The 26,232-nt window shown below is 55.3% G+C and overlaps 2 protein-coding genes across 2 annotated transcripts; one reads left to right on the top strand and one right to left on the bottom strand.

Moving 5' to 3' along the window:
• Nucleotides 1-12: 12 nt before the first annotated feature.
• EME1 (essential meiotic structure-specific endonuclease 1) lies at nt 13-7,531 on the top strand. Its single transcript, XM_075561629.1, has 9 exons — nt 13-189; nt 1,997-2,751; nt 2,837-2,964; nt 4,505-4,594; nt 4,685-4,806; nt 4,962-5,091; nt 5,271-5,386; nt 5,815-6,004; nt 6,181-7,531. Exons 2-9 carry the CDS (start codon nt 2,022-2,024, stop codon nt 6,355-6,357), a joined length of 1,683 nt encoding a protein of 560 aa, XP_075417744.1. The 5' UTR covers nt 13-189; nt 1,997-2,021; the 3' UTR covers nt 6,358-7,531.
• Nucleotides 6,568-18,581, bottom strand: LRRC59 (leucine rich repeat containing 59). Its single transcript, XM_075561630.1, has 7 exons — nt 18,258-18,581; nt 16,648-16,707; nt 14,792-14,950; nt 14,486-14,590; nt 11,735-11,807; nt 9,514-9,687; nt 6,568-8,361 (listed from the first exon to the last, which is right to left on the bottom strand). Exons 1-7 carry the CDS (start codon nt 18,360-18,362, stop codon nt 8,114-8,116), a joined length of 924 nt encoding a protein of 307 aa, XP_075417745.1. The 5' UTR covers nt 18,363-18,581; the 3' UTR covers nt 6,568-8,113.
• Between the last annotated feature and the right edge of the window lie 7,651 nt (nt 18,582-26,232).

The following is a 26,232-nucleotide window of genomic DNA, read 5'->3' as shown; positions in this document are numbered from 1 at the left end:
CCCCCGCGCGGAACGAGCCCGTGCCCACGCGCTGCCGCAAACGCCGAGGGGCCTGAGGCCCGGCGTTTGCAGAGCGTGTCGCCTGCCTTACGGAGTTGTCCAAACTCAGAGCCCACCCTCACTGCCGGCGACCCCGCGGCGACCTGCCTCTCGGGCTTGCTGAGCCTCTTCACCCGCGGAGCGGCCGCGGTGGGTGCGGACTGCGGACCGTGTGGCCGGCAGCTCTGTCCTGCGTGCCAGATCCTACACCTAGCGCTGTACAGGCTTCTTTCCTGAGTTACGAGCCTGTAGTTTGGGGGGGGGTGTCTGTGTTTTCCCGCGAATATTTTACTGTAGTTCGGGTGGCACTTTCCCGAGCAACTTCGTTTTGTAGACGGCTCCTTTCCAGGGCTTCGTTTCCTATTCGGCAGCGTGGACACGGCTTGAGTCCCCTCCACGTCACAGCGCGCTCTCCCCTTCCTTCCCGGGCCCCTGCCTGCCTTCTGGACGTAGTTTCGGGTCAGTGCTGCCCATTTGGTCTGGCCTGCTTGGTTGGTGTGAGGAGCACGCCCCTCACGGAGGTGTTGTTCACTTTGCGGCCTGTCTGCCCTTGAGGTCAGTGGGTTCCGTCCTCTGGGAGTGGGTTCTGTCCCACATTTGAAGAGCGTTCCCAGGGCTCCGTCCCAGGTTTGAAGAGCATTCCCAGGGTTCCGGTCCCTATGGGACTGGCCAGTCTGGTCTTTTGGATGATTTGGGATTTGCGCTGCATAGTCCCCACACTCCGGCCAGGACCTACTGTGAACTTGATCAGAGTACCTGGTAGTGGTTTCCGGGCACCCTCTAGTTCTGGTCTCAGCCTATCCCGAGCTGTGGTTTAGGCGGTCCTCTGGACTAAATGTTTCCTTGAACATTGGGTTTTCTTTCCTCCACATGAGAAGAGACCAACAGTCTGGTAGTTGGCAGCTGAGAGACCTGTAAGCCCTCAGGAGAGAGCATTATTGTGCCTGTTTTACTGAGGAACCAGGCCCACCGAGGTGACGTGGCTACCTCAGCGTCACATGGACAGTTAGTAAACGTCTGTGTCAACAGTGACCCTTGGAGGTTGTCGTGGCTGTCAAGTTGATTCCGACTCGGCCGCCCTGTAGGACAGAGGAGACGTGCCGTACCCAGTTCCCCTGCAGGCAGTCTCCCGCATCTGGTGGGCTCAAACCACAGGCGCTTAACCATTGCCCTGCTAAGGCTCCTGACTCTTACATGTGGCCCAGCAATTCTACTCCGAGGTGTAGACCCAAGAAAACATGTCCGTATACGAACTTGTACGCAAGTGCTCCTAGCAACATGACTCGTGACAGCAATGACGTACTCATAGGGCTGAAACTTGAATGGACACTGAGAACATCACGCTAAGTGAAAGCAGCTCGTCCCCAAAGGTGGCATGCTGTGTGATTCGACTCTTGGGCTCTGCCTGGAAGGTGGTTCCCAGGCTGGCAGGAGGGGGGAGTGGGGAGCAAGTGCCGAGGAGTTTCTTGGTGGGTGATGAAAATGTCTTGGCACTACGTGGTGGTGTTTACACAGCCTGTGATGACACGAAGACCTTGGACCTTGACATTTGATGGCGTGGAATTGGATCTCAATGAGAAAGAAGGGGGTGACGCGCGAAGGGTTTGTCATAGCACCTCACTGGAAGGGACCTGAGGAGGATTCCTGTCACACTGAGGTGTCTGAGCGGTCCACTGAACCTGGCCGGCTACTCCCATGAGGATCACGGCCCCCGAAACTCGATGAGGAGTTCTAATCGGGCATTTAGGGTCATTATGAATGAGAAACAGCTCCGTGGCACCCAACAAGTCTGTTGGACCACGGACATGACTGGCCAGAGTCCCAGATGGACAGCATCTGGCCATGTCCTGTTTCTCCATGTTTCAGATGTTCCTGTAAAGCAGGGCCTTAGACCATGTTACCACACTGGATTGAATGCTGCCTCTGTCTCCCCCCTCCCCCCTTTTTTTCCTGTCAGGTCATTAATGTGATAGCACAGCCTAATGGCGCTAAGGGAATCGTCGTGCTTGCTGGATTCCAGCGAGAGTGATTCTGAGACCTTGCCGGTGTTCTCCTTCCTGAAGAAGGGGCTGTCGTCCACAAAGAGAAGTCAGCTTCCAAGCGAGGAGGAGGTTGTGGTGATTAATGCCTCAGATTCTGAGACCTCCTGCCTTCTGTCACCACCTGTCCCAGACACCCTGGGAACTGTCGCCGCCCAAACAAAGCCAGCCGGGTTGCTGAGCAGCGGAAGCGAGAATGAAGAGGAACTCCTGCCCCTGGCCGAGAGGCTGAAGTGTAAGTTCCTGACCCACAGGCAGCTGCACCCTGGAGACTCTGGTTCCTCATTTACCAACATCTTGGATTGCCAAGGAAGTGAAGGAGCGCCACGCAACTGGAAGACGCAGCCCTTCCCAAAACTCCCCACTGCTGTTCTCCCTGGCACCTCAGAGAGGACCGCCCCTGGTGACAGTCCATGCCACCAATCTCCCTGCCCTGGCCAAGGCAACAGCCTGACAATCACAAGAACACCTTCTGAAGACCCCCCGCCTCAGAAGAGAGCCAAGCGCAGTCAGAAGGCCCCGGGGAGAGGCTGGCCGGGGTGCCGGCAGCGGCAGGGCCCAGTGAGCCAGAGGGAGAGCACGCTGAGGCCACCAGAGGGAAAGAAAAAGGCAGGACCTGCGAGCCAGCGGCCGGAGGAGCGCCTGAAGCAGCTTGCTGCCGTCTTGGATCCAGGTCCTCTGTCCCTCTTCTTGCCCCGCCCCACAGAGCTCTGTGCTTTCTGGGCCACCCACTGACGGCCCTTCTCCCATCTGTTCAGTGCTTCTACAGATGGAAGGTGGGGGCCAGCTCCTGGGGGCCCTGCAGTCCATGGAGTGCCGCTGCCTGATCGAGGCACAGGCTGTGCCTCGCAGCCTCACTTGGAGACGGGCCGCGGGACTGTCTGAGGTAGGGCTTCTTGGCCATCCTCTCTCCTCGCCTGAGGGTGGGCACAGGGTATCTCAAGGAGGGTTTAATAAGGGACGGTCTCCTAAGGCGGGTTGGACAGGGCACAAGGAGGGTACGGCAAGGGATGGTGCAGGGGGCAGCACATGGCTCACTGGTGACTGGGCGGTGCTGCCCCCTGCATGGCAGGGTGTTTAGTAGTGTCCGTGGTTTCTGCTCACTAGATGCCAATAGCACCACTACCCCCCGGGTGGGACAGTCAGAAATGTGACCAGCTGGTTGGTCAGCACTGCATAATGACTGGATGCAGAGTCCTCAGCCCCTAAGAGAAGTCTTGACCTCCCTTAGAGTGTCACAGTCCCTAGGCCTTCCCATTGGGAGGGAATTCCCTGATGTCACTCTCCTTCCTGGGACTCCTCGCTCGCCACACCCACCTGGGAGGACTTAGGGTGCCCTCCCCCAGGTCAGCGCCTCAGGGCACGGGAAGGTGGAAAGTGGGCCTGTGGCCCCAGGGAAGAGTGCACCCAAAACTTCAAAAACCAAAGTGACTCACCAAGTTGATTTTGACTCCTGGACCCCTACAAGGCAGAACAGAAGTGCCCCGTGGGTTTCCAAGACTCGCGCGAGCAGAAAACCTCCTCCTCCTCCCAACTGGGGAGGAGGTTTCCAACTGCTGACTTGAGTGGCAGCCCAGCCCATAACTCACTGCCCCTGGGCTCCTTGGCCATCTACATAGGGCCCCCGTTTTCTAGCCAGGCTCTAGGGTGGGGCAAGCCTGCATTTCAAGCCCAGTTGATCATTGCTCTGGTGGCAAGTCGTTTTCTCCCCACCTGCACACACCACCCCCCAAACCTGAAGACTTGTTTCCCTCACTTTGGGGCTTGGGTTTCCTGCCTTTCTCACACCCCGTGTAAGTAGAGGGTACCCACAGACCTTTATTTTCACAGCTACGCCCCTAGTGCTCCCGCCTCAGGGCTCAGCAGGTAGGGTCCCCAGGTCAGAGAAGCCAAGCTAGAGACGGAGTCGGGCTCAGGATCAGGATCGGTGCTCCCTAACTGTGCTTCTCTCCGCTGCACTCGCCGTATCCAGCCTCTGCTTCCAGGGACCCCGTCAGATGAGCTGCAGAAAGCACTGCTCCCCCACTACCTCATCGTGCCCACTGTCGTACAGTGAGTGGATGGTGCCCTGTCCACTGATGAGAGAAAGGGACCCTTTGTTACAAAAGGCCGCTCACAGGCTCTACCTTCAAAGCCAGGCTCACGTATTTGCTCCAAATCCTGCAACAGTTGCTTCTTAAAATGCCCAAACTGGCAGGGACTTCTCAGTCATGGCCCATGTGCTTCCTTCCCTCCCTCCCTCCTGACTGCTTCGAGCTGAGGTTCTCAGGGCTCAGCATTTGAGGGCAGGGTGGAGCAGGACCCAGGACGGTCTCTTGCCACGGTGACTTCATTCTAGAAGGAAAAGAGAACAGGTGACCTGTGGTCACATTCGCTGGTCGTGGCCATCTGCTGACTAGCCTCTGCCCTGTCCGGGTCTTCGGCAGGATGGCGAAGAGGAGTGGGTGGAGGAGCCCATGGTCCTGGTGCTGCTCCTGGCCGAGGCGGTTGCATCCCTGATCAACAACGGAAAGCAGGTGGGAAGGCCCAGGGGTCGGGAGGGGCTGAGCCTGGAACCCGGGGCTGACTCCTCCCAGGCGCTAAGACAGTGCCTGTCCTTCTCGCAGGGAAGCCTGGGTGGCACCGACAGAGGGACAGAAACCCTTCGGAGCGTTGTAACAGACATCACCAGAAAGACGGTGGGGAAGGCGCTGTCCCTGGTGATCATAGACCAAGAGAACTGCTTCAGGTGCAGGTTTGCCCTCGAGGTGGTAGGGTCACGGGGCATCTGCTCCCTAGGATAGCCTCCCTCGGAGGCTCTGGCCCAGTCTCCTCACCCCTCTTTTCCATGCGGCAAGCATGGGGCTGGCTACCCTCGGGCTCTGATCTCCTGCCCTGCTGCAGTGCTCCAAATCCTCCCAGGAGAGGGAAGCAGGGCCGAAGGAGCCGAGATCAGGCCAAACCAAAACAGCAGCAGAGAGCAGAGGCTGGCTCAGGGCCCAGGCCCCTGGTGACCCGGGTCGACTTGGAAGAGGTAAGAACTTCCTGTTGCCCAAATCCAGCAGGGCACCCACTGGTCATCTGACCAGACGGACTGCTGGAGAATGAAAGGCCCGTTAAACACTAGGGGCCCCAATGTGGCTTGCCAGTTTTCAGTGAGAGAGCTTGAAAGAACCCCCTGCCCTTTGCTCCCTCCCTGCTCTGGGCCTCTAGGCGCTGGTGGATCTGCAGCTGCACACGGAAGCCCAGGTTCAGGTCCTGCAGAGCTGGGGCGCGCTGGCCGACTTTACATGCGCGTTCACGAAGGCTGTGGCGGAGGCACCCGTCAAGTGAGTGCAGGATTAAATCTAGCCTCTGGTGGGGGTGGGGCTGGGCCTTCCCCTACAGGTTGGTTCTTGAAGGACTTAAAGCCAAGCCATGAGCATTGAAGTGGTCCATTAGCTGTAAGTTTACGTTCTGCAGGTCGGTACTGAGTTATTTAGCCATGCTATCAGAACATGAGAGATTACAATGTAATAAGCCCTAGCCAAACAAATATTGAGCTTGCTTAGCTCGAAGGTGGTTCATAATAGAAAATAAGGATAATCCGGTGTGGGCCCCTGGCTGAGGGACCAGGCTTGACAAGTTCAATTTGTCTGAGCTTCTAGCAAGTTCTTGTGGGAGCGGGCTTTCTCGTACCTGCTTCCCTAAGGAAACACCCCAGAAGTGTTTTTAAGGGTGAGTGACCCCTAGCTGCCCAGCTGTGTGCTGTGTGCAGGAAGCTCCGAGATCAGACGGGCTTCTCCTTCTGCCTGGAGAGTGACTGGGCTGGAGGAGTCAAAGTGGACAGCTCTGGTAGGGGCCTTGCCCAGGTCTGGAGGCGACAGATTCAGCAGCTGAACCGAGTCAGCCTGGAAATGGCCAGCGCCATCGTGAATGCCTTCTCCTCCCCCCGGCTCCTGGCTCAGGTATGTTCTAGGGGCCGTTTCACGGACAGCATGACAGGCCCCGGGATACCACGCTGGGCACCATGGGTGGCTCTGCTGAGTTCAGGGCTTAGTGCTGGTCTGGGGAGGGAGGGCAGCTGCCCGCTCAGGATGAGGCATGGCTTGGGGTGGTGTGGCATGAAGCTTACTCTTTTCAGGCTTACCAACGGTGTCTCTCGGAGCAAGAACGCCAGAATTTGCTGGCAGACATACAGGTTCGACGTGGGGTGGGTGTGACGTCCACCTCTCGTCGTGTGGGACCTGAGCTGTCCAGGCGCATCTATCTGCAAATGACAACTCTGCAGCCGAGCCTCTCCCTAGACAGTGCAGACTGACAGCAGCCCTCGGCACAAGAGCCCAAAGCTGGAATGTTGTTCCCACCTACCAGGAACCAGGATTGCAGTACAGATTGGAAGCGCCACCCGGGGCCCTGTTCTCCATCCTAAAAAAGTCCCTCCTGAGTCTGTCACTTACCTTTACTCACCTGTCAGAGACGAGCCACCCCTACCCATGTACCAGCCAGCCCCACAGCACAGAGCACCACATACAGACCACCCAGACACACATTTTATTGTAGAAATTCCAAGGAAGTTCACCATCCCACCTAGATGTAATGAACTGACGCCTGTGGGTTGGCTTGCCCACGCTAGGTGACCCTCAGCCCTCCACTCACCATCTTGCTGCCGCCACCAGTCAGGGAGGAGGAGGAGCGCTATGCTGACTTCTGACTCCCCAGGGGGCGGTGGCTTCAATAAAGCATATGTACAATGGCTCTTCAGCCTGGAGGAAGACTAAAGGATGTGTCTGATTCTCGTCAGGTGTGACCTACGCAGCAGAGCCGCCCTTGGGGGAGAAAAGAACACCAGTTCTAGTGTTGGGACTCGGGTAGCAGCCCTATCCAAGTGGGCTGCTGAGGCTAAGAAGCTGCACTCGGATCTGGAGTTTGCAGGGACTGGGCACCAGACACTTGTTTCCTATCCCTTCCACCAGCTGTTGTGGAAAGAAAAAAAGATGAGGTGCTGGAGGTCCGGGAGCAAGAGAGCATTTCCTCAGGCTGGGAGCCTGACCAAGGCTGCCATGCAGGGGCCGGTCCCCGGCCCAGATGCTGCGTTCATGTCCCTGTGAGCCTGTGCAGAGTGCGGGCTGCCTGAGGTATTTTGTCACACCAACCACTGGCAGACATGTCCAACCACGGGGCTGCGCAAGGTCCCCTCCTTGCTCACTGGCAGTTGGGAGGGAAGCGGGGGAGTTAATGCTCTCAGCTGAGGGCAGGGGACAGGTGAAGACCGTGCTCCATAGGAGCGGCCCAGGGCCTGGCGGTCACACTTCTAGGGGAAGCTTACTGTAAAAAGTTGGTGGGAAAATGATGTCTCTTCAGATTCCAACTTCCCATGAACTTTTTGAAGCCTCCTCCTCCCTATTTGAGTCGTGGATCTGCATCATGACAGACTAGACGTTAGTTGAGTTTTTTTCTCAGATTAAAAAAAAAAAAGGCAAAAATGATGGCAAGACAGACTGGTGCAAGCAACCAGTCAGTCCGGCCTCTGATTAGCTAAGACTGGGCACGTCCGCGTCCCTGCCAGCGAGGGCCACATCCTCGCACTGCAGGGTCTGCCTGCAGGTCCTTTTCACAGCCTGGGATTTGGTGAGGTCACCAGATGTCTAAGGAATGCCAGGCCTGGGAGAAGTTGGACACACGCCTCCCCGGGTTCAGGTCCCCCACGCTGCCACCTGACCTGCCCAGGCTACATGGAGGGGGCAGGCTGAAAGGTGTGTGACATACAAAAGTGAAAATGTAGTGCCAGCTGACCACGGAGTAGAAGCCACCTTGCCTTGTCTCTTAACTAGAAAAGGCCAGGTTCCTCCCCCCCGCATCTCCCTTTAGTCATGCAGGCCTCGGTTTTCCTTGTGCCAACAGGGTCCCCTGACTGAGGAACAAGTCCGACAAAGGAGGCTTCCAGTACCAGGCGGCAGCCCCGTGGTGATGGCAGGGCGTTCTGATGCTACAGTGAGGTGGTGTCCTGCAAAACCCAATTCCATAGGGATGTGAGCTCCACAGCGGGGCGGCAGGGGGTGGTGTGGAGGGCACGCTCACTGCTGGGAATCGGTCTGGAGGACCCACTGGAGGATCTCATGGCTGCGCAGACCCCGGAGCGCGTTGTCGTAGACGGCGTTCACGCGGGTGCACAGTGGCTGCCGCTGCAGCTCGGTCACCCGACAGGCCACCAGCCCGCCGGCCACACAGAACAGCAGCAGGAGCAGCAGCAGCTTCAGCACGGCCCAGGAGCGAGTGTGCTTCCGGGGCGGCGGCTTGCGGGGGCGGGAGCCAGACTTGGACTCTGGAGGGACGGCAGCAGCAGCACAGAAAGGCTGTGAGTCGGGGGAGACCCAAGTTCCACCCACACACACCCCCTGCACTAACTAGCCACCCTCTCCCCTAACAGAACGCCCAGGCCCTGAACAAACCGCTCAGACCTTACAAATATCATCACCCAGAGGCTGAAGCACACCTCCCCTGGGGAGGAGGAGCAGGAGGATGGGTGTGTTGGTGTCTGTCTCTCTTGGGCTCAGAGCCCCCAGGCCTGAGTGCATCCATAACCCCAGCGGGTCTCAAGAATGGCCTATCCAGACCCATTGGGCTGCTGGTTTGGAGGAATGGGTTTGAATATAAATGACCGTTGTCTCTCAGTGTCCAAGGAGGGGCCCCCTTCTGTAAAATGGCTGAGGGTTTGCCTGGACAACCACCCCAGTGGCCTGTACCGAACTTCACTTCCCCTCTTGCCTCTGAGGGGCTGCGCTGAGGACTTGATCGCTGTGGGGGGCGAGGGGATTCTTGATTTGCCATGAACCCATACATGTGGAAGACTGATGATGCATTTTAAATGGTGGGGGGCTGGGGGTAGTTTGCAAAAGTTAACAAGCTTGACTGCCCACAAAACCAAGAACTGCGTGGTCCTTGTCCCCTAAGTTGTTCTCAGGTAAGCCTCCCACTGACCTCGCCCACATTTTAACACAGGGAAGGAGGTAGCAGGTGGAGGGCCAGGTGAGCAGGGTCAGGCCCCGCTCTCAGGTGGGGGAGCTCCTGCCTCTGGCGTTCTGCAGACCCAGATGGCTACCCGGACTCTCTGACGTGACTAAAATGTTTGTTTCCGTGAGACTCCCTAAAGGCAGTCAAGTGACCCCTCTGGTGTGCGAACAGACACCGTTCCAGCTCAGGAGGCCCCCACCCTGCATGCAGTGCGGCCACCCTGCGGCCGTTCTAGAGACTGCAGGGGCAGCGGCATTGTACAGGTGAGCTGGCAGCATGCACTGCCTCAGTGGCATCAGAACCTGAACCCTGGTAGCAGTGGACACCCTGCTCTGAGTCCCACGCACACCAGGGTGTGGCTTTGGGGGGACAGACCAGCCAGCTACTTGATCAAACTCTCAGGCCTCAGTCTCCCCGCCAGCCCCCTGCTGCCCTGGGCTCCTGCTGGGACCAGAAGGCTTACTCTGGGCCTGATTGTTCTCCTTCTTGGGTTTCTTCTCCTGCTCCTTCTTGGAGGCCTTGAGGGCATCATACTCCTTCCTCCGCCGCTCCTTCTCCTCCGCCTTCTCCCGCTTCCGCAGCTCCCGCTCCTTCTCCTCCTTCGCACGCTGCTTCGCCTCCCGCTTCTTCTCCGCCTCTGCACACAGCATACCAGAACTACCGCTGGAGCCTTCTCTGCACTCCCCACCCAGTACCGCGGGCCACCCAAGTATGACACAGAAAGAGGGTGTCCTCTGCCTCTCAGGGAGCAGCCCAGCCCACCCCCCACTGCCGTGAGGCTGCACAAAACTGCCCCATCGGGCTTCCACTGTAAAGTGCAGGCAGCCCCCTTGTCTTCCCAGAAGCAGTGCTTGAACCACTGTCCAGGAACGGGCCTGCCCCGGGACGCAGTCGGCTCTCTCCAAGCTTGCTGACTGGATGCTGACGGGCTCCAGGGGTCCACAGGGATGGGTCTCAGCTGGGGCTGGGTCTGCTGCTCCCCGGAACTAGAGCCGAACCAGGAGGGCCAACGGTCCTCAGAACTCAGTATGATGGGAAGAAGCAATGGCGGTTACGTCTACCTCCTCCCTCCTCCCTCCTCCCTCCTGCCCACGCTTCAGAAAGGGGCGCGGCCTGTGGAGGGACATGTGCTCTCTTGGCCCGGCCCGAGAGAAGCGAGCTTCCGCTGGAGAAGGGAGGCCAAGCTCGTCAGAGTCCGTGCTACATTTCAGCCCTGATGCCCGCAGCACTCGCGTGTGCTTACGCGCCCCACCCAGCCCATCTGCACCTCTCAAAGGACAGATTTCCTAATCAGCTATGTGAAAGTTGGAAATAGGGCTTTCCAAGCCAGGACTCTCCGACTAGTCAGATGTCCTCTGAGGATGGAAGGCCCTCTGAGCCGGGAGCTGGCAGAACAGCAGCACCAGCAGGACGAGCTTTCCACTGCCGCTCCAGCACGAACAAGCTCCTCGTGCCAGGTGGGTGCTGGGAGTGCCAAAGACACGACAGGTGACCACGGGCACCAGAGGCACCACACAGCAGCTGGGGTCACGTGCACTGGACGTCCATGGCGCAGGCGTTCTGACCCCAGGGACTGTCCAGGGAGGACTGTCCAGGGAGGGGCTAGGCTGATTAAGGAGCACCTACCGTATGCTCTACGTGTCTGAGGTCCGGTGGAGGAGAGTTAAGCAGTTACCAAGTCCCTGGACTTAGTGGGGAGACCAACTAATGGAGATGGTGGTAGTGAATGTCCCAGAGGAAAGACAGGATGGGACTGAGGGGGGCAGCTAGGTCACTTGACTTTGGCTCACCTAGTAACCTGGGGCTAACCTAAGGTAACAATTGAGGAGAGATGGGGGGGGGCGGTCATAAAAAGCCAGGCCCTGCTGGCTTACGTGTTGAGCTGCAAACAGGAAGGTCAACAGATCAACACCCACCGCAGGAGCGGTTCCACTCTGCCCTATGGGGTCACTATGAGCTGATGACTTGATGGGTGGGGGACACAAAGATTTCAGGAGGAAAGAAAGCTTGGAAGCAGAGGCCCTACAGCAAGAATGTCCTTGGAGAGCGCCTCTGGCTGAAGGCAGCAGCAGGCTCTCCCCTTTCAAGGAGTAAGACCAGAGGAGCAGCAGGCCCAGCTCAGTGGGGCCTGGTCTGCCAACAACACCAAGCGTCACTTTCCCCCCACATTCCATTAGTGTAAGCAAACAGTGGCATGGCTCGGGTGGATGCAGAGGGCAAGTCCGGAGACAGCTGAGCACGGAGTAAGGCCTAGTTACAGTGACCACACTGACTGACAGGAGATGGACACAGAGAACCTGACCCCAGTTTTCATCACCAGTACGGGCCGTGATGTCCTATTTGATGGACACTGGGTTTAGGGGTCTGTTCTGGCCATATTCCATGCAGGCGCCGAGCAGTTCTGGGGAGCCCTGGTGGCCCACTTGCGGCTAACCACCACTGTTCCACAGGAGAAAGATGTGGGCGCCCACCCCAGTGAGATCACAGCCTCAAACCTGTCCTCCAAGGGTCAAAACCCACCCATGGCTTTGTGAACTTCCCCGGCAGTGAGCACAGCAGCTGCTTGAGCAGGAGCAGGGGTGCGGGCAGCGAGCCCTGACAGGAGGGCCGTCTCCCAGCTGCTGAAGCACCGGCCTGCTGAGGGGAGGTCTGTTGGGATGTGCAGACCAGCACTAGCCACCTACCTCGTTCCACTTCCAGTCGCCGCTGCTTCTCGCGCTCCTGATCGGCCTGCACAGTCTTCATGTGCTGCAGCACCTGCGAGGGAGGAGGCGTGTCGTCAGTGCCCGACTGACAGCTACTGTTTGAGGATGTGAGGTCAGCATGTTACCCTCGGCGGTGCTGTGCACGCTGTCACCAATGAGAAGAGGCACGTCACCAATGAGAAGAGGCACGTGCGCGCACGCACGCACACACACCACTGGCAGGTTGTACATGTGGCTTTGCGGCTTCCTGTAACTGAGTGGGGGGTCTGGGCCCCGAGAGCAGTCTGGAACCCATGGAGCTAATCCCCTGTCCACGCCCGAGTTGCTGGGCCAACACTGCCGGCTGGCAGCGCTCTGCTCACCCCTCAGCAGCTCCCAGGACAGGCAGAGGCATGTCCTCAGAGGGGCTTTTAGACCCCGCTTCCCGTCTCAAGCATGAGGAGTCCTGCTGGCATGGTGGGTTACATATTGAGCTGCTAGCCTCAAGGTCAGCTGTTCAAAACCATCAGCTGCCCCTCGGGAGATGGGGGAGGCCTTCTGCTCCCATGACTTACAGCCCCCGAAGCCCCCCAAGGGCAGTTCCACGCTACACTGTAAGGTCTCTGTGAGTTAGCCTTAACCTGATGGTAATGGGTTTTGTCTCTGTCTATAGACTGGAACTGCTGTAAAGGGCTGTGTTTAGGTACCTCAAGCTGCCAGCACGGACCCTAGCTAACCAGAAGCCCAAGTCCATGCTTGATGAGTGACTGGACAGGTCCCACTTCCACAAGAATACCGAGCCTCTTAGGTGGAAAGGAGAGGCACAAAGACCCGAGGGCCAGGCTGCTGAGCCCCAGATTGGACCTTGCCACACTCACTACCGTCTGCTGCTCTTAGCTGCAGCAGGGACATCAAGCCAGCAGAGGGAGAGATGGGGAAGGGAGGAGCCGTTTGGTGCAAACACTGCACACATGTCCCCTGAGCCCCGGTTGGCTCGTCAAGGACAGTCTCTAGAGCAGCCCCCAGATCCTCACCGGGGCCACGCCACAAGACGGTCTACCTATGCTTGGTCTCTTTCCGGGTATGGACAGGGCCCAGCCCAGGCTTGAAGCCCGGCAGAACCCTGCCTCTGCCACGAGTGTGACCTTGGCCAGTGATCTGACCTTTCTGAGCCGATTTCCTCACCTGGGAAAGGGAGATTAGATGTGCTGCTGTGGAAATTAAACAACCCAACTCTTACATAATCCTCGGCACTGTGTGCCTTTGACCAATGAGGGCAAGCGGGAGCGACACCAAGTGCCGACAGCAAAGGCCACTGCACGCGGCAACCTGTAGGACGACGTGTGTCCTCGAATGCCCTTGGTACTTTTTGAAAGCTGCAGCCATGCCAACACCCCCTGGGCCAAAGGCCCCGGAACAAGCCTGCAAAAGCAGCCCCTCAGGAGAGCCTGGCTTGCTGCCACAAGGAGCTCTGTCCCGAGGAACCTTTGCCTGCCCTGGGCCTGCTGGCGCCTCTGCAGGGAGGCAGCGCCACCCCACGTCCCTGCCTCCCTCTCCATCAAGACTGAATTCGCACATCACTCAGTTGGTCTCAGAGAGCTGGGAGCTTTAGGAGATGGCCCTCTTACTGAAAACACAGGCAGTTCTGAGAGGGGAGAAAGAGCCTGATCTAGACCATGTGCTCTCGGTGCCATTTGGATCTGCCCAGCCCAGCCCACAGCACCAGGCGTGCCCCGTGATGAATGTGGCTCAATGGAAAAGGGCTTTCCAGAGGGGAGCAGGTACACGGAATGCGCCTTGCCGTGAGAGCAGAGCTGGGGAGACCTACCGTCCTTCCCTCCCAGTGAACTGGAGGCCCCCTCCTGCCGAGGACGGGCAGGGCGGCAGCCCCGGCTCTGGGGCTTTGGTGTCAGGCCCCGTGGCCACATCCAGAAGCAGTGGTGTCAGGAAGGTGAGTGCAACAAGACGTGTGCGAGGACAACGGCCTCATCAGCTGTCTCTGCCGTGCAAAACCCAGCCACCAGCCCTTTCCTGCGTGCAGCTCAACGCATTATCTGCTGCAGGCATGCACGGCAGGGAGTGCTCCTCTTCAAACGTGGAGGCCAGAGGAAGGGTAGCTGAAGGTGACCGTGTTTCATCTACAGAACGGACACCTAGACCTTCACGACCCACCCTTATGTCCCACTCTCCGTCACAGCTAAACGGTCTCAGCCACGCGGACCAAAAAGCCTCCACTCCTGAGTCAGCCCAGAGACCCATCACGAACACACATCACATTCACTCTAGCACCTAAGGTCTTTTTTGTCCAGCAGAGCCACCACCTCATCTGACGCACAGCTGAAGTGGCTGCCATCTGTCCCAGTGTCGGAAGTCAGGGTGAGAGGTGGGTACAGCAATGTTCTTAATGGCCAAGTGGCCAGGGGCAGTGTTTGTCTCCATGCCGCCTCCTGCAGTCAACCCCAGCTCTAGCCAGGCGTGTCTGTTTGAAACCACAAATAGATAAACGTGACCAGGTCTATTGCCGTACTTCCTCCGGTAACTAGTGCTGAAGTGCCCCAGCGCCGAGCCTCTTGTCCCGTTAAGACAACAGTCAGCGGAGCGGGGACGCTGTGCTGGGAATTGTGAGGCAGACGCCTAACAACAGGCTCACTGCGTACATTCTTCACCAACACGTAGCTCGTTACAGGAGCCCAGGGAGAGGCAAGCCCCTGGGGAGGGTACGAAGGAGACCCCAGGGGTGTTCACCCTTACCTTGTTTGCACACTGCTTACACTGCTTCTCATCCAGGCAGTCCCCTGCCACCTTGGCCAGGGCAGGGTCCAGGGGGTTATCCTTCAGGTCCAGCCACTTCAGGCTCTAGAGAGACGGCACAGAGGCTGGCAGGGTGGAACGAGACGAGGGAGGACACCTGCTCCCAGCTGCAGAGACTGGCCACATGGGGCCCAGCCCAAAGGTATAATTTCTGCAGCCTTTCTCCCGGCCACGCCCATCAGCCCAAGCCCTCCGCCACACCTGGTGCTCCACCTGGCCGTGAACCATTGGTTGCCGGGTCGTTACCTTGAGCTGAGCAAAGCTGACAGGCAGGGTGACCAGCCTGTTGTTGAGCAGGTCCAGGTGCTGGAGGTTCACCAGCCGGCCGAAGTCCCTGGGCAGCTGCTGCAGCTTGTTCTTACTCAGATCCAGCTTCACTAGGTGTGTGAGGCCACAGAACTCCGACTAGAACCCATAGAGAGAACACCTGAGCCTCAGGCCGCAGACTTGGGTGGAACAGTCTAGAAGCCTCCATGGCAGAGGCACCTGTGTGCATGTACATCCTCACGCTGCCTCTTTCCAGACCAGTGAGTCCACCTTGAACAAATGGCTTCACATAGCAAGCAACCATGGCTGGCAGCGGGCTTCAGGGGGGCTTTGCATGGGCAAGGGCCTCTCACTCACCTCCACACATCTACTGGAGGCAGCAGGCACCCACTCTGACCTCCCACAACACCCCAGCTTCAAAGGAGTCAAGACATGAGGGTCCATGTACCTAGGGACCAGGTGGTACCTAGTTGGCCTCTGTTAGTCACAGCACCAACACAGATGCCCAGTGAATATCTCTGACTGGATGGATGGGTTGATGGATACACAAGGCCTCCCACCCATATCCTGACGCTTCTTTGACACGGACCAAACCCCTCCTCCAACCCCATCACTAAACCTTTGCAAAGTTCCCATGTGTAAGTGCTGGCCCAGCCTCCGGTAATGAGGCCCTGCTCAGGCTCTCGGGGGCCTACCAACACCAGCATGTCTGCACTGCCGACTGAGGGGAGGCACAGACAAGGGACAAATGCAGAGCGAGATGTGCAAGTGGGGGTGAAGAAGGACCACCTGGCCAGGTGAATGGCAAGCAGGAGGCTGGAAACTGCTCCTCTCTCTAACTAGATACAAAACACTCCCTGGAAGAAGAGGGACTTCAGGTATTCCGAGACTGTTAGGAACAGCACTGATGAGCTGTGGGGAGGGGCCATCCATGGGAGGGAGGCCCAGGAGAATGCTGCCAAGGGAAGGGCTAATGAGCCCAGAAAGCAGCTGCTACCTTCTGAGACTGTGGAGCTGGGCAGGAAGCTCCCGGAGAGCACACTGGGAAACAAGGTGGCCAGAGTGTCAGGGGAAAGGCCACAGGACCAGCCCAGCTGTGGAGGGTGCCGCTGCCAGCCAGGAGAGGGGGAGGGCTGAATGAGTCCCGTGCCTACTCCAAACTCAAGTCCACTGCCACTGAGCTGATTCCAACTCACAGGGCAGAAATGCCCCTGTGGGTTTCAGAGACTGTCACTCTTTATGGGAGTAGAAAGCCTCATCTTTCTCCCGTGGAGCAGCTGGTGGTTTCAAACTGCTGACCTTGTGGTTGGCTAGCAGCCCAACTTGTAACCCACTGTGCCGCCACCAGGGCTCCTACACAGGCACAGCAACAGGTGAGTTGCAAGCTGCTGTACAAGGAAGGCTGAAAGTGTCCAGAGACTAAAGCAGCAAATCTCAAAAGTCATTCAAGTCCTGGCTTGGGAGGATAATGACCGGGTAGTCCCATAACCACCTCCCCAAGGCCCTCTCATGTCCTGATCCTCTTCCAAAGATGCACAAAGAGCTTGTTCGGAAATAGCTTTCTCCCTGGGATGCAAAGCATGGGGCCAAATGGTGTCTAGTCCTTTCTGTGCAAAGGAATAAAATGAGGCAGAAAAGGGATGGCCCCAGTTGTGACTGTCTCAGCCAGCGTCCCGCTGACCAGCGTTCCCTGTGGCCCCCACCCCCCACCGAGACCCGCTCCCCCCCACATCTCCCTGTGGATTTCGCGTCAACTTCTCCCAGAGTGCCGACCCCAATCAGGCAAAAGCACCACCGGGGCTGCAGCAGGGGCCCCAGCTGGTGGCTCATCTTACCGGGAGAACAGTGAGCTTGTTGCAGGACAGGTCCAGAACAGTGGCCTTGGGGAGCGCAGCCTAGGGAAGGTGGTGAGAAAAAACAAGAGGTCAAACTAACCCGGACTGATTCAGCAACATCTGCAAAGGAGTACACTCCTGAGAAGGTCCCCATATTCAGACAGGCTTTTGATTTTTCAAAGGTCCTAAAGTACTGTCATCGTTCCTGGGGGGCGGGAGAAGGGGGACAGGGAGCTGTCAACAGTGACGTTCGTAGGAGGCAGAGCACCCGAGACACCTGGGAAAGGAGGTGGCCTCAGAACCCTCCCGTGGCACTCGGAATGCTTTCCCTTCGTGGTTGATGTTAGCCTGCATGGGTGGGCAGCCTCCTTACTAGGCTTCAAGGTAGGGGCCACATCCCCTAGTTCTGGGTCCTCCTCGGGGCGGGACCTCCACATGTGTGCTGGCTGAACCGTGAAGGCCTTCTGCCCCCTCCCTTTCCCCAGGACGGGCTGGGGCAGCTCAACACAATGGGCCCTTCTCTGTAGGGCCACTGCTTCACTGCCCAACCTGAACTGTCAAAGGCCAGGCCGACACGAGGCTGGCCTTCCTGGGGTGGAAAGGGGCGCAAGCTTTTCAGTGAATGACCCTGGGCTCAATCAGCACTTTTCCAAGGGTCAGAAGGCAAAAGAACAAGGTTTGATCCTTTAAGAAAGAAAAAACAAAGGCACAAAGTGTTGCCTTGGGGAAGGCACCGTGAAGTCAGCTCTGGGCCAGCCATCATCTTCAATCCTTGCTGCCGAGATGGGAAACACTGTCTGCGATGTCCCAGAGAGGATACCGCCCAGGCATAAAGGTCAGAGCCTGCCAAGGGCACTCAGCCATCAAGCAACACCCCTGGAGTTGCATCTGGGAATCCCTTTCTCGCTAACACGGAGCAGCACCGCCCGGTGGAGGGGAGGCTGAGCCAAGTGCACCAGACAAATGTGTCAGTCACAGGCGAGGCTGGGGGACCCGGGCTCGGGCGGCACGTGGGCATCTCACCAAATGTATACTCCCCCCAAGGGCTTGGGGGGGCCTAAGCTTCCCAGGGGTGGGGTGAAGAGGTGCGAGGCGGCGACGCGCGGGATTCCCGCCAGTTTCAGCAGTTTGGATGAGGCCGTGCCAACCCAGCAGCGGGATTTGTATTCTTCCAAGGGCTTGGGGGCTTCCTAGAAAAGGCCAGTCCCGGGCCACACCCAAGTCCACCCGGGGCCTGCGTGCTGGGCAGAGTCATTCATTCACTTGATCTTGGATTCTTTCTCGGAGAAGTCCGGCCACCGCTCCAGCAGCGCCTACTTTGGGCCAGCCACGGAACTGAGCGCGGGGAGTGGGGCGGGGAGGGGAGGGGAGAGTTGGGAGGTCCCCAAATGGGAGTGCATTCGCGCCTGGTGCGCACAGAGTGACACGTGTACATCCCGGGTAGAAGCTCGCGCACGGGCGCGGCCTCCCAGGGGCTCAGGCCCCCGCTGCTGGCTTTGGGGGGCAGGGGGAGAGGAGAAGGGGAGGACGAAGGCAGGGGAAGGGACCGGCCCACCGTGGGCCAGCGCGGGCGCGGGGTGGGCGCCCGGAACTCGCGGCGCTGTACTCACCAGCTCCTTGACGGGGACCTCATTGAGGTTGCCGAGGCTCAGGTCTAGCTCGTTGCCGTCCAGCTTGTCGCGGAGACTCCCGCCCTTGTTACCGGCCTTGGTCATTGTGACGCCGGCTGCGCGGGCCCCGGCTCAGAGGCTCGGAGGGAGAGGCTGAGACGCCGATCGGCTGCTCCGTGGACTCGCTCCCAAGCGGCAACGCCTGCGACCGCCGCCGCCGCCGCCGGTGCGAGACCGCTGCCGCCCGTCCACCCGCCGGCCTCACAGCGAGTCCCGCGCCCAGCTCCCACCGGTGCAGCCGCGACGACTACCACTTCCGTGTCCACGTCACCTTCCGCGACCAACGAGACGAGCTGGGCCAGAGCGGCCCGAGCAGCGCGGCAGCGCCCTCTGGCGCTCGGGACCGCGCACTGCAGGTCTCGGCCACCGCCCGCGCGCGTGCTGGACTCCCTCCGGGGCCGGCCAGCAAAGCCCGCGCAGGGCTGTGGGCTTCGTCCTGCGGGGAGCGAGGCAATGAAAGGACATGGGACTAGACGCCCAAGGATATGGGTGCGCAACTTAAACTGGCCTCATCAGGTTACCCCCACGTCCTACCTGGATGGCTTCTAAAATTGTACCCCCTCTTACCATCCCCATAGCGGACTTGCACGGTCCCCGGGTGTAAGCAGAAGTACCCTACAGAGCTTTCCAGGCAAAGAGTGCTTAACCACTGCGCCATCGGGGCTCCTTCCTTACCTCCATCGCGACCCTCTGTGGAATTTTGGAGGCTGGGCAATATTTCTGGGAGCAGGCAGCCTGATCCTGGTCTCAGTGGGTTTGAACCGCCAGCCTTGTAGTTAGCAGGCCAATGCTCACCCGACAGACAGCACTGACAAGGCAGGACACCTTCTTCTGACTAAATATGTCGCTGCCCCACCCCAATCACCATCATCTAGAAAACGTCCATCTGTGAATTTCTCTTCACTCTTCCCCACTGGCTCAGCCACTGTGCCAAGCTCCAGCTGTTAACTCCAACCTAGGGTACTCTAAACCAGCAGTTCTCAACCTGTGGGTCGCGACCCCTTTGGGGTCGAACGGCCCTTTCACAGGGGTCGCCTGATTCATCACAGTAGCAAAATGATAGTGATGAAGCAGCAATTAAACTAATGTTATGGTTGGGGGTCACCACCACATGAGGAACTGCATGTAAGTTAAGGGTCACAGCATGAGGAAGGTTGAGAACCACTGCTGTAAACAGTAATGAGCCCCCTCCCCTCCACCCAACTGCCAGGATGATCTAAATATCTGACCAGGCCACTGCTCTGCTTAGGCTCTCCAGCTCCAAAATTAAAAGGAAAAGAAGGGGGGTGGGTAGGGCAGAGTTGTACAGCCCTATAGAAAGCAGCATGGTGCTTCCTTAAATGCAAATACCATATGATCCAGCAGTCTCACTACTCTGTATAGATCCCCAAGAAATAAAGAACAAAACTGGAATAGTTAGTGTGGAAACTAGAGTCCAGGCCCTCAACAAGCTAAACCGTGAGCTGCAAAACACCAGATTCAGAACAGACGGATCCTCTTCCTGGTGGAACCCTTCTCTGTACTCCTTCCTAGCCCCCATATTAGGACCCATAATTTTAGTTATAATTTTGCTTTTAATTGCTCCTTGTCTCATTCAGCTCCTGCAAGTCGACTCCGCGAAATCACCCGTATAAAAGTTCACCAGATGATGCTACAGCAATACCAACCTCTCCACTCTGTGCCAAGCCGGAACTCCCAGTACTCTGCCTGAAAAGCTGCTCCCTTTGGTCTTCATCCACTACCCTCAGGAAGCAGTTACAGAAATAGATTAATGTCTTCCCTTTTCCCCTATAGGGCACAGTCTGGAATGTCCGGCCTTGGCACAACAGACTCCATTTTGAGTCCTGCACCTCAATATTAGCTCTCAAAACTGACCCCTAACCAACCTCCCCTCCCCAGCTCAACCCCAAATTCCTGGAGCCAGCTCGTCCCGGAGCCCGAATATTTTCTGAAAATATGTACACTCCACTCTACTCGTCCCTGACATATAGGTAAGATTAACGACCTCTTCCCTGCTGAAGCCCCTGTGTGTGCAGATCCTCCCCAGCTTTGATCCTTCCCAGCTGTGCCTGCCAGCAGCGGGCATAAAAACGCTGCCAGGATTTCTTCGCGGCGCGGCTTCAATAGCTCAATACCCTGAGTTGCTGAACCCGCCCGCAAGCTTCTCAATAAAGCCTGCTTCTAAAACTCCGTTAATTGGGTCTTTGATTCTGTTTTCGCGTCCAAATAAACCTTATAGTTAGGTGCACACCCATGGTTAACACAGTGCTATCCACAATAGCACGGCATTGGCAATAACACTGGAAATTAAATACTACAATACATCCCTCAAAAATTATGGAATTGTCAGATACCTCATAACAGGGATGAATCTGGAAGACATTATGCTCAGCAAAGTTGGTGCATCTCATAGCAACAAATACTGTATGAAACTACTATGGAAACCAGACCATCAAGAGAAATGATTTTCACTCCAGGAACAGCCCACTAAGATCGTGAGGAGGCAGTGGGGGGGTGGGGAGGGAAGCATTGGGGAGGGTGGGGGGTTCCAGTTCCCTCTAGGACAGTAGTTCTCCACCTTCCTAAAGCCGAGACCCTTTCATGCAGTTCCTCGTGTGTGGTGACCCCCAACCATAACATTATTTTCGTTGCTACTTCATAACTGTCATTTTGCTACTGCTATGAATTGTAACAGGATGTATTTTCATTGTTACAAATTGAACATAATTAAAGCATAGTGATTCATCACAAAAACTATTTGTCATTATATATGGTGAAATATTTATTTCTAATGACAAATAAGTGTAATTTTGTCTTGAAGCAGGGTGTGGCATGGGTAACAGTCTTCATGCCGGGTACTTGTAGGTGGACGTATCTGCATGTGGGCGGACCCGCCGGAGACGGACAGAGGAGCGGTGTCTCGGTTCCTAAAACCATCGGAAATATGTGTTTTCTGATGGTCTCAGGGGACCCCTGGGAAAATATCATTCGATGCCCCCAAAGGGGTCGCACCCCACAGGCTGAGAACCACGGCTCTAGGCTATGAACCACTCTCCACCCTGGGCAGGGTCAGGCCTGCTTCTGCCGCCTCCCCACAGGCCTGTGCTCTGACAGACTGATGTCCACACCGTCCCCTCCTAGGTTGCCCTGGCTTCCTCCCACAGCTCCCTGCTTGCCGAACTCTAACCCTTGAGGAACCCTCTTTAGACCACTGGGGAACCGAACCATGGCTGAGTCAGATGACTGTATCAGGGCCCTTTGTGGCCAATGACGATAGTGCCCTGTGCTAGAGTTCAGCCTGTGGCACTTCAATGACTGGGCATTTGTCCTGGCTCGGCCAGTTGCTAGCTCTGAAACTTTCAGCAAAGTCACCACCGTGCCTCAGTTTCTTCATCTGTGGCTATATGAGACATTGGGTGAGAATGATAGGTAGCTTAAAAAGTTTGGGGAGAACTGAGGAGAACCTGAACACCGACTGCAGTAACTAGCACTTAGTAAGTACCCAGGAAATCCCAGCTGTCATGCACGATGCACCTGGTTGTACTTCTTGCTGGGTCTGCCCTCTGCTCTGAACTGTGCCTTTCTTGAAGGTAAAGACCTGTCTTCATCATCTCTGCATCCCCAGCACCTAAGTGTCTGTGCCAAAGTGGCACCTTCGGAAAATGACTGTCGAATGAATAAGAGAGTTCCCGTTCCAAACCTCAGTCTGCTCAGCTTTAAAATGGGTTGTGGAAGTGTATTAGGGGAACAGACACAGACAAAAATGAAGGCCGTGCAGTGGGCTACTCCTTTCACAGACCTTCACCTGTGATTCCACCCCACCCCCATGCCCACCCCTGCAGGTGCCTACCCATTGTGCCTCCTGGGAAATAGAAAAAGGCAGTTGGACAGTACACCCACTCCTCAATTATCGACATGGTTAGGATCCAAAAACCAGGTCATTCTGGGAAGACGGAGGACGATCACACTAGATCACAAAAGGGAGGCTGACCAACTATATCACTACATAACTGCCAAATTACGTCATTACGCAACTGCCAGACCACTGAGAAGCATGGCCCAGGCAATTTGACATGTGACCTTCACCATCATCCCTAGTGCTTCTCTCACCCAGCGCCTGAGCATTAGTCAAGTGCACAAAATGCTCGGTAGATTATTTTAAATTAGGGCCGTCAGTGCACACGGTCTGATCACGAGAGAGTCGGTACGTGAGATGCAGTTGTGGTACATTGGCACTTGGCAACCTCTATAGGCCTCGATCTCATTTTGTTCGTGTGTACACAGAAATTATGGGGCCCAGTCTCTTCTCATCCCCCTTTCATGGAGGAACAAACTGGATAAACGAAACTCAGGCAGAAGTAGTAGTTTGTGGTCAGTCACACAGCTGCTGGTGGTCAAGGCAAAGTTTTTCATTCCAAATCCTGTTTCTTTACAATAAACTCTATTTCCCTGGAGCCCGGGGCAAATCATACACCCAAGACTGTCTGTGCCAAAAACTGATGAAGTACTCACTCGTCTATGCCAGGAAGTTTGGATGACAGCTACCTGGTCAACTGACTGGAAGACTTCCATGTCTGTACCAGTTCCCAGGAAAGGGGGCCCAGCGGATGCTCAAACTATAGACCAGCCTCAGTGCTAGCAATGTGCGTGTGGTCACCCAACAGCAGTTGCAGCAGTACCTTGACAAAGACCCACCAGAGGTGCAGGCCGGACTCAGAAGAGGACCTACAATGAGGGAGATCATTGCTGATGTCAGGTGGGTCTTGACTCAAAGCAAAGAATACCAGAGAGATGTTTACTGGTGTCTTATTAATTATGCAAAGGCATTAGATGGTGTGGACCATAGTAAACTATGGATAAGGTCGAGAAGAATGGGAATTCCAAAATACTTGTGTTCATGTAGAACCTGTACAAGGATGAAGAGGCAGTTGTGTGAGCAGAACAAGGGATTAAAATCAGGAAAGGTGTGCATCAAGGTTGTATCCTCTCACCATACTTGTTCAATCTGTAGTCTCAACCAATAACCAGAAAGACTGGATTATATGAAAAAGAATGGGGCATCAGGATTGAAGGAAAGCTTATTAACAACGTTTGATATGCAGATGGCACGTCTGAAAGTGAAGCACTTGCTGATAAAGGACTGTAACCTTCAGTATGGATTATGACTCAATGTGATGATAATCCAAATCTTCACAACTGAACCAATAGGCGACATCATGATAAATGGAACAAAAGTTAAAGTTCCCAAGAATTTTGTCTTCCTTGGCTCCACAATCAAAGCTCATGGAAACAGAATGCAAGAGATCAAAAGATGTATTGATTGGGCAAATATGATGTACCAGACCTCTTTATAGAGTATTGAAAAGCAAGGATATTATTTGGAAGACTTGGTATTTCCCGTCGCCTCATATGCATGTGAAAGTTGGACATTGAACAAGGAAGACCGAAGAAGAACCAATGCTTCTGAGTTGCGGTGTTGGCGAAGATTATTGAAAGGACCAGGGATTGCTAAGAGGACAGACAACTCCATCATCGAAGAAGTGCAGCCAGATTGCTCCTTAGAGACAAAGATGAGGGGATTTCTTCTCACATACTTTGGCCATGTATCCTGAAGAAACCAGTCCCTGGAGAAGGACATCGTGCTTGGAGGGACAGCGCAAAAGAGGAAAGCCCTCAAGGAGACGGATGGACGCTGTGGCTGCGACACTGGGCTCAGGCAAGGGAACAATTGTGAGGCTGGCGCTGGGCTGTGCAGTGTTTCGTTCTGATGGGCACAGGATGGCTATGGGTCGGAACTGACTCCATGGCAGCTGGCAACAGCCACAAGAAGATAGATGCCAGGACATGTGGGGATCTCCAAGGACCCACAAAGTAGAAGCTGAAGAGACAAGGGCCTTCCTCCAGGGCCTGCAGAGAGAGAAAGGCTTCACCTAGAATTGGCACAAGGAGCTCCAGTGGATTAGTGGGGAGAGTGTTGGGTTGCTACCTACAAGGTCAGCAGTTCAAAACCACCAGTCCCTTTGAGGGGGAAAGACGAGGCTTTCTACTCCTGTAAATAGTTACAGTCTCAGAAACCCCAAAGGGCAGTTCTTCCCTGTCTTCTAGGGTCGCTATTCATCAGAATGGACTCAATGGCAGTGAGTTTGGTTTTCTGAGAACAGTTAGAAAGAATAGGAACATTGCTTTGCCTCTCCTTGTCTGTCTGTCTGTTATTCTGCGGTGGCTTGCATGTTGCTGTGATGGTGGAAGCGATGCCACCAATGTTTCAAACACCAGCAGGGTCACCCAGCGCGGACAGGTTTCAACAGAGCTTCCAAACTAAGGAAGACTATGAAGAATAACCTAGCACTTTTTTTCCTTAAAAAAATGGCCGGTGAAAACTTCATGAAAGGCAGTGAAACATCTGATGATAGTGCCAGGAGAGGTGTCCCTAGGGATGGAGGGCACTTAACTCTGTCTGGGGAAGGGCTGTCTTCTCAAAACAGTGATGACCTTAGTGACCAGAAGGGAGTAAAGCTTTCAGGACCTTCATTTGCTAATGTGGCACAGCCCCAAATGAGAAGAGAAGAAACAGCTGTAAACATCCATTCAAAATCGAAATGTGGAATGATGAAGTATGAATCCAGGAACATTGGAAGTGGTCAAGAAAAAGTGGGATGCTTAAAGATAGTCGATGCGCGAATGAGTCAAAACGGACTAGTATTGGCCACTTTGCATCAGAATCAAATGGTTTACTCTGCTCAGATGACAACGAAGAGGAATAGCATGACATTCATCATTACAAGGAACATTTCAAGATGTTCCCCCAAATACAATGCTGTCAGCAATAAGATAATATTCACATGTCTACAAGAAAGATCCGTTCATCAGACTTTTAGTCAAATTTACACATTAACCGCTAATGCCAAAGATGAAGACGTTAAAGATTTTCACCAGTTTCTGCAGTTTGAAATTGATCAAACAGGCAATTCAGATTCCTTAATAAGTATGAGTGATTGGTATACATAACTTGGAAACAAAGAAGAAAAAGTCAGTGATTGGAAAATAAGATCAAACATATAATAAGATGCATTTAAAATTGCTGGTGATTAGAAAGCACAAGTTGGAAACAAGATCGGTGACTGGCTGGAACACATGGTCTTGGTAATAGAAATGAAGCCAGAGATGTAATGATAGAATTTTGCAAGACCAATGACCTATTTCTTGGCAATACCTTTTGTCAACAGCATCAACAGAAACTGTGCATGTGGAGCACACCAGATGGAATATATTTTTAATGCCATGCAATCTACCCACTATATTTGCGATCGGCTAGTAGATCGCCATTGATGTATGGAGCACCCCTGCTGTCCATAGACCAAGAGGCGTCATTTCAACAGAATGAGTGGACATTGCCTGGTGGAGGATAAGAAAGGGTGTAGGTTAGGGTTGTATCCTTTCACCATACTTATTCACTCCCAGATGACACAACCTGGCTTGCTGAAAATGAAGAGGACTTGAATTTTCATGACTAATGGATGAAGACCAAAGAATACATTTCATATGGATTACACCTAACATAAAAACAAAATTCCCAAAAGTGGGCCAATAAACTACATCATGATAAACGCAAAGCAAAAACCCAAACCACTGAAATTGTCAAGGGTTTCATTTTGCTTGGACCCACAGTCAATGACCACAGAAGCAGCAAGCATATTGCACTGGGCAAAGGACCTGTCTCAGGTTTTCAAATGCAAAGGGGTCAGCTATAGTTTATTGTGCCAGCCTGGCTGATAAACACAAGTAGGATTAACTGAAGGGCAGAGGATTAACTGAAGGGTAGGATTAACTGAATGGCTCGGTGAGCCTCACCTTGGTTGTTCTGTGCCTCAGTTTAAAGGGGTACACTACCTGTGGGATGCCTAGCCTGTGGACT

Source organism: Tenrec ecaudatus, chromosome 10, assembly GCF_050624435.1.
Source record: "Tenrec ecaudatus isolate mTenEca1 chromosome 10, mTenEca1.hap1, whole genome shotgun sequence".
Lineage (NCBI taxonomy): Eukaryota > Metazoa > Chordata > Mammalia > Afrosoricida > Tenrecidae > Tenrec > Tenrec ecaudatus.
The sequence above is the reverse complement of the archived record's forward strand: the minus strand, read 5'-3'. Positions and strand labels throughout refer to the sequence as shown.

Bases quoted from the DNA above. Each gene is read 5' to 3' on its own strand.
- EME1 (XM_075561629.1), top strand. From the start codon at position 2,022: ATGGCGCTAAGGGAATCGTCGTGCTTGCTGGATTCCAGCGAGAGTGAT. The intron at 5,092-5,270 runs GTAAGAACTTCC...CTGGGCCTCTAG, and splicing joins CCCGGGTCGACTTGGAAGAG to GCGCTGGTGGATCTGCAGCT. The intron at 5,387-5,814 runs GTGAGTGCAGGA...TGCTGTGTGCAG, and splicing joins GTGGCGGAGGCACCCGTCAA to GAAGCTCCGAGATCAGACGG.
- LRRC59 (XM_075561630.1), bottom strand. From the start codon at position 18,362: ATGACCAAGGCCGGTAACAAGGGCGGGAGTCTCCGCGACAAGCTGGAC. The intron at 16,708-18,257 runs GTGAGTACAGCG...CACCTTCCCTAG, and splicing joins AGGTCCCCGTCAAGGAGCTG to GCTGCGCTCCCCAAGGCCAC. The intron at 8,362-9,513 runs GTAAGCCTTCTG...CCGTCCCTCCAG, and splicing joins GGAGAACAATCAGGCCCAGA to AGTCCAAGTCTGGCTCCCGC.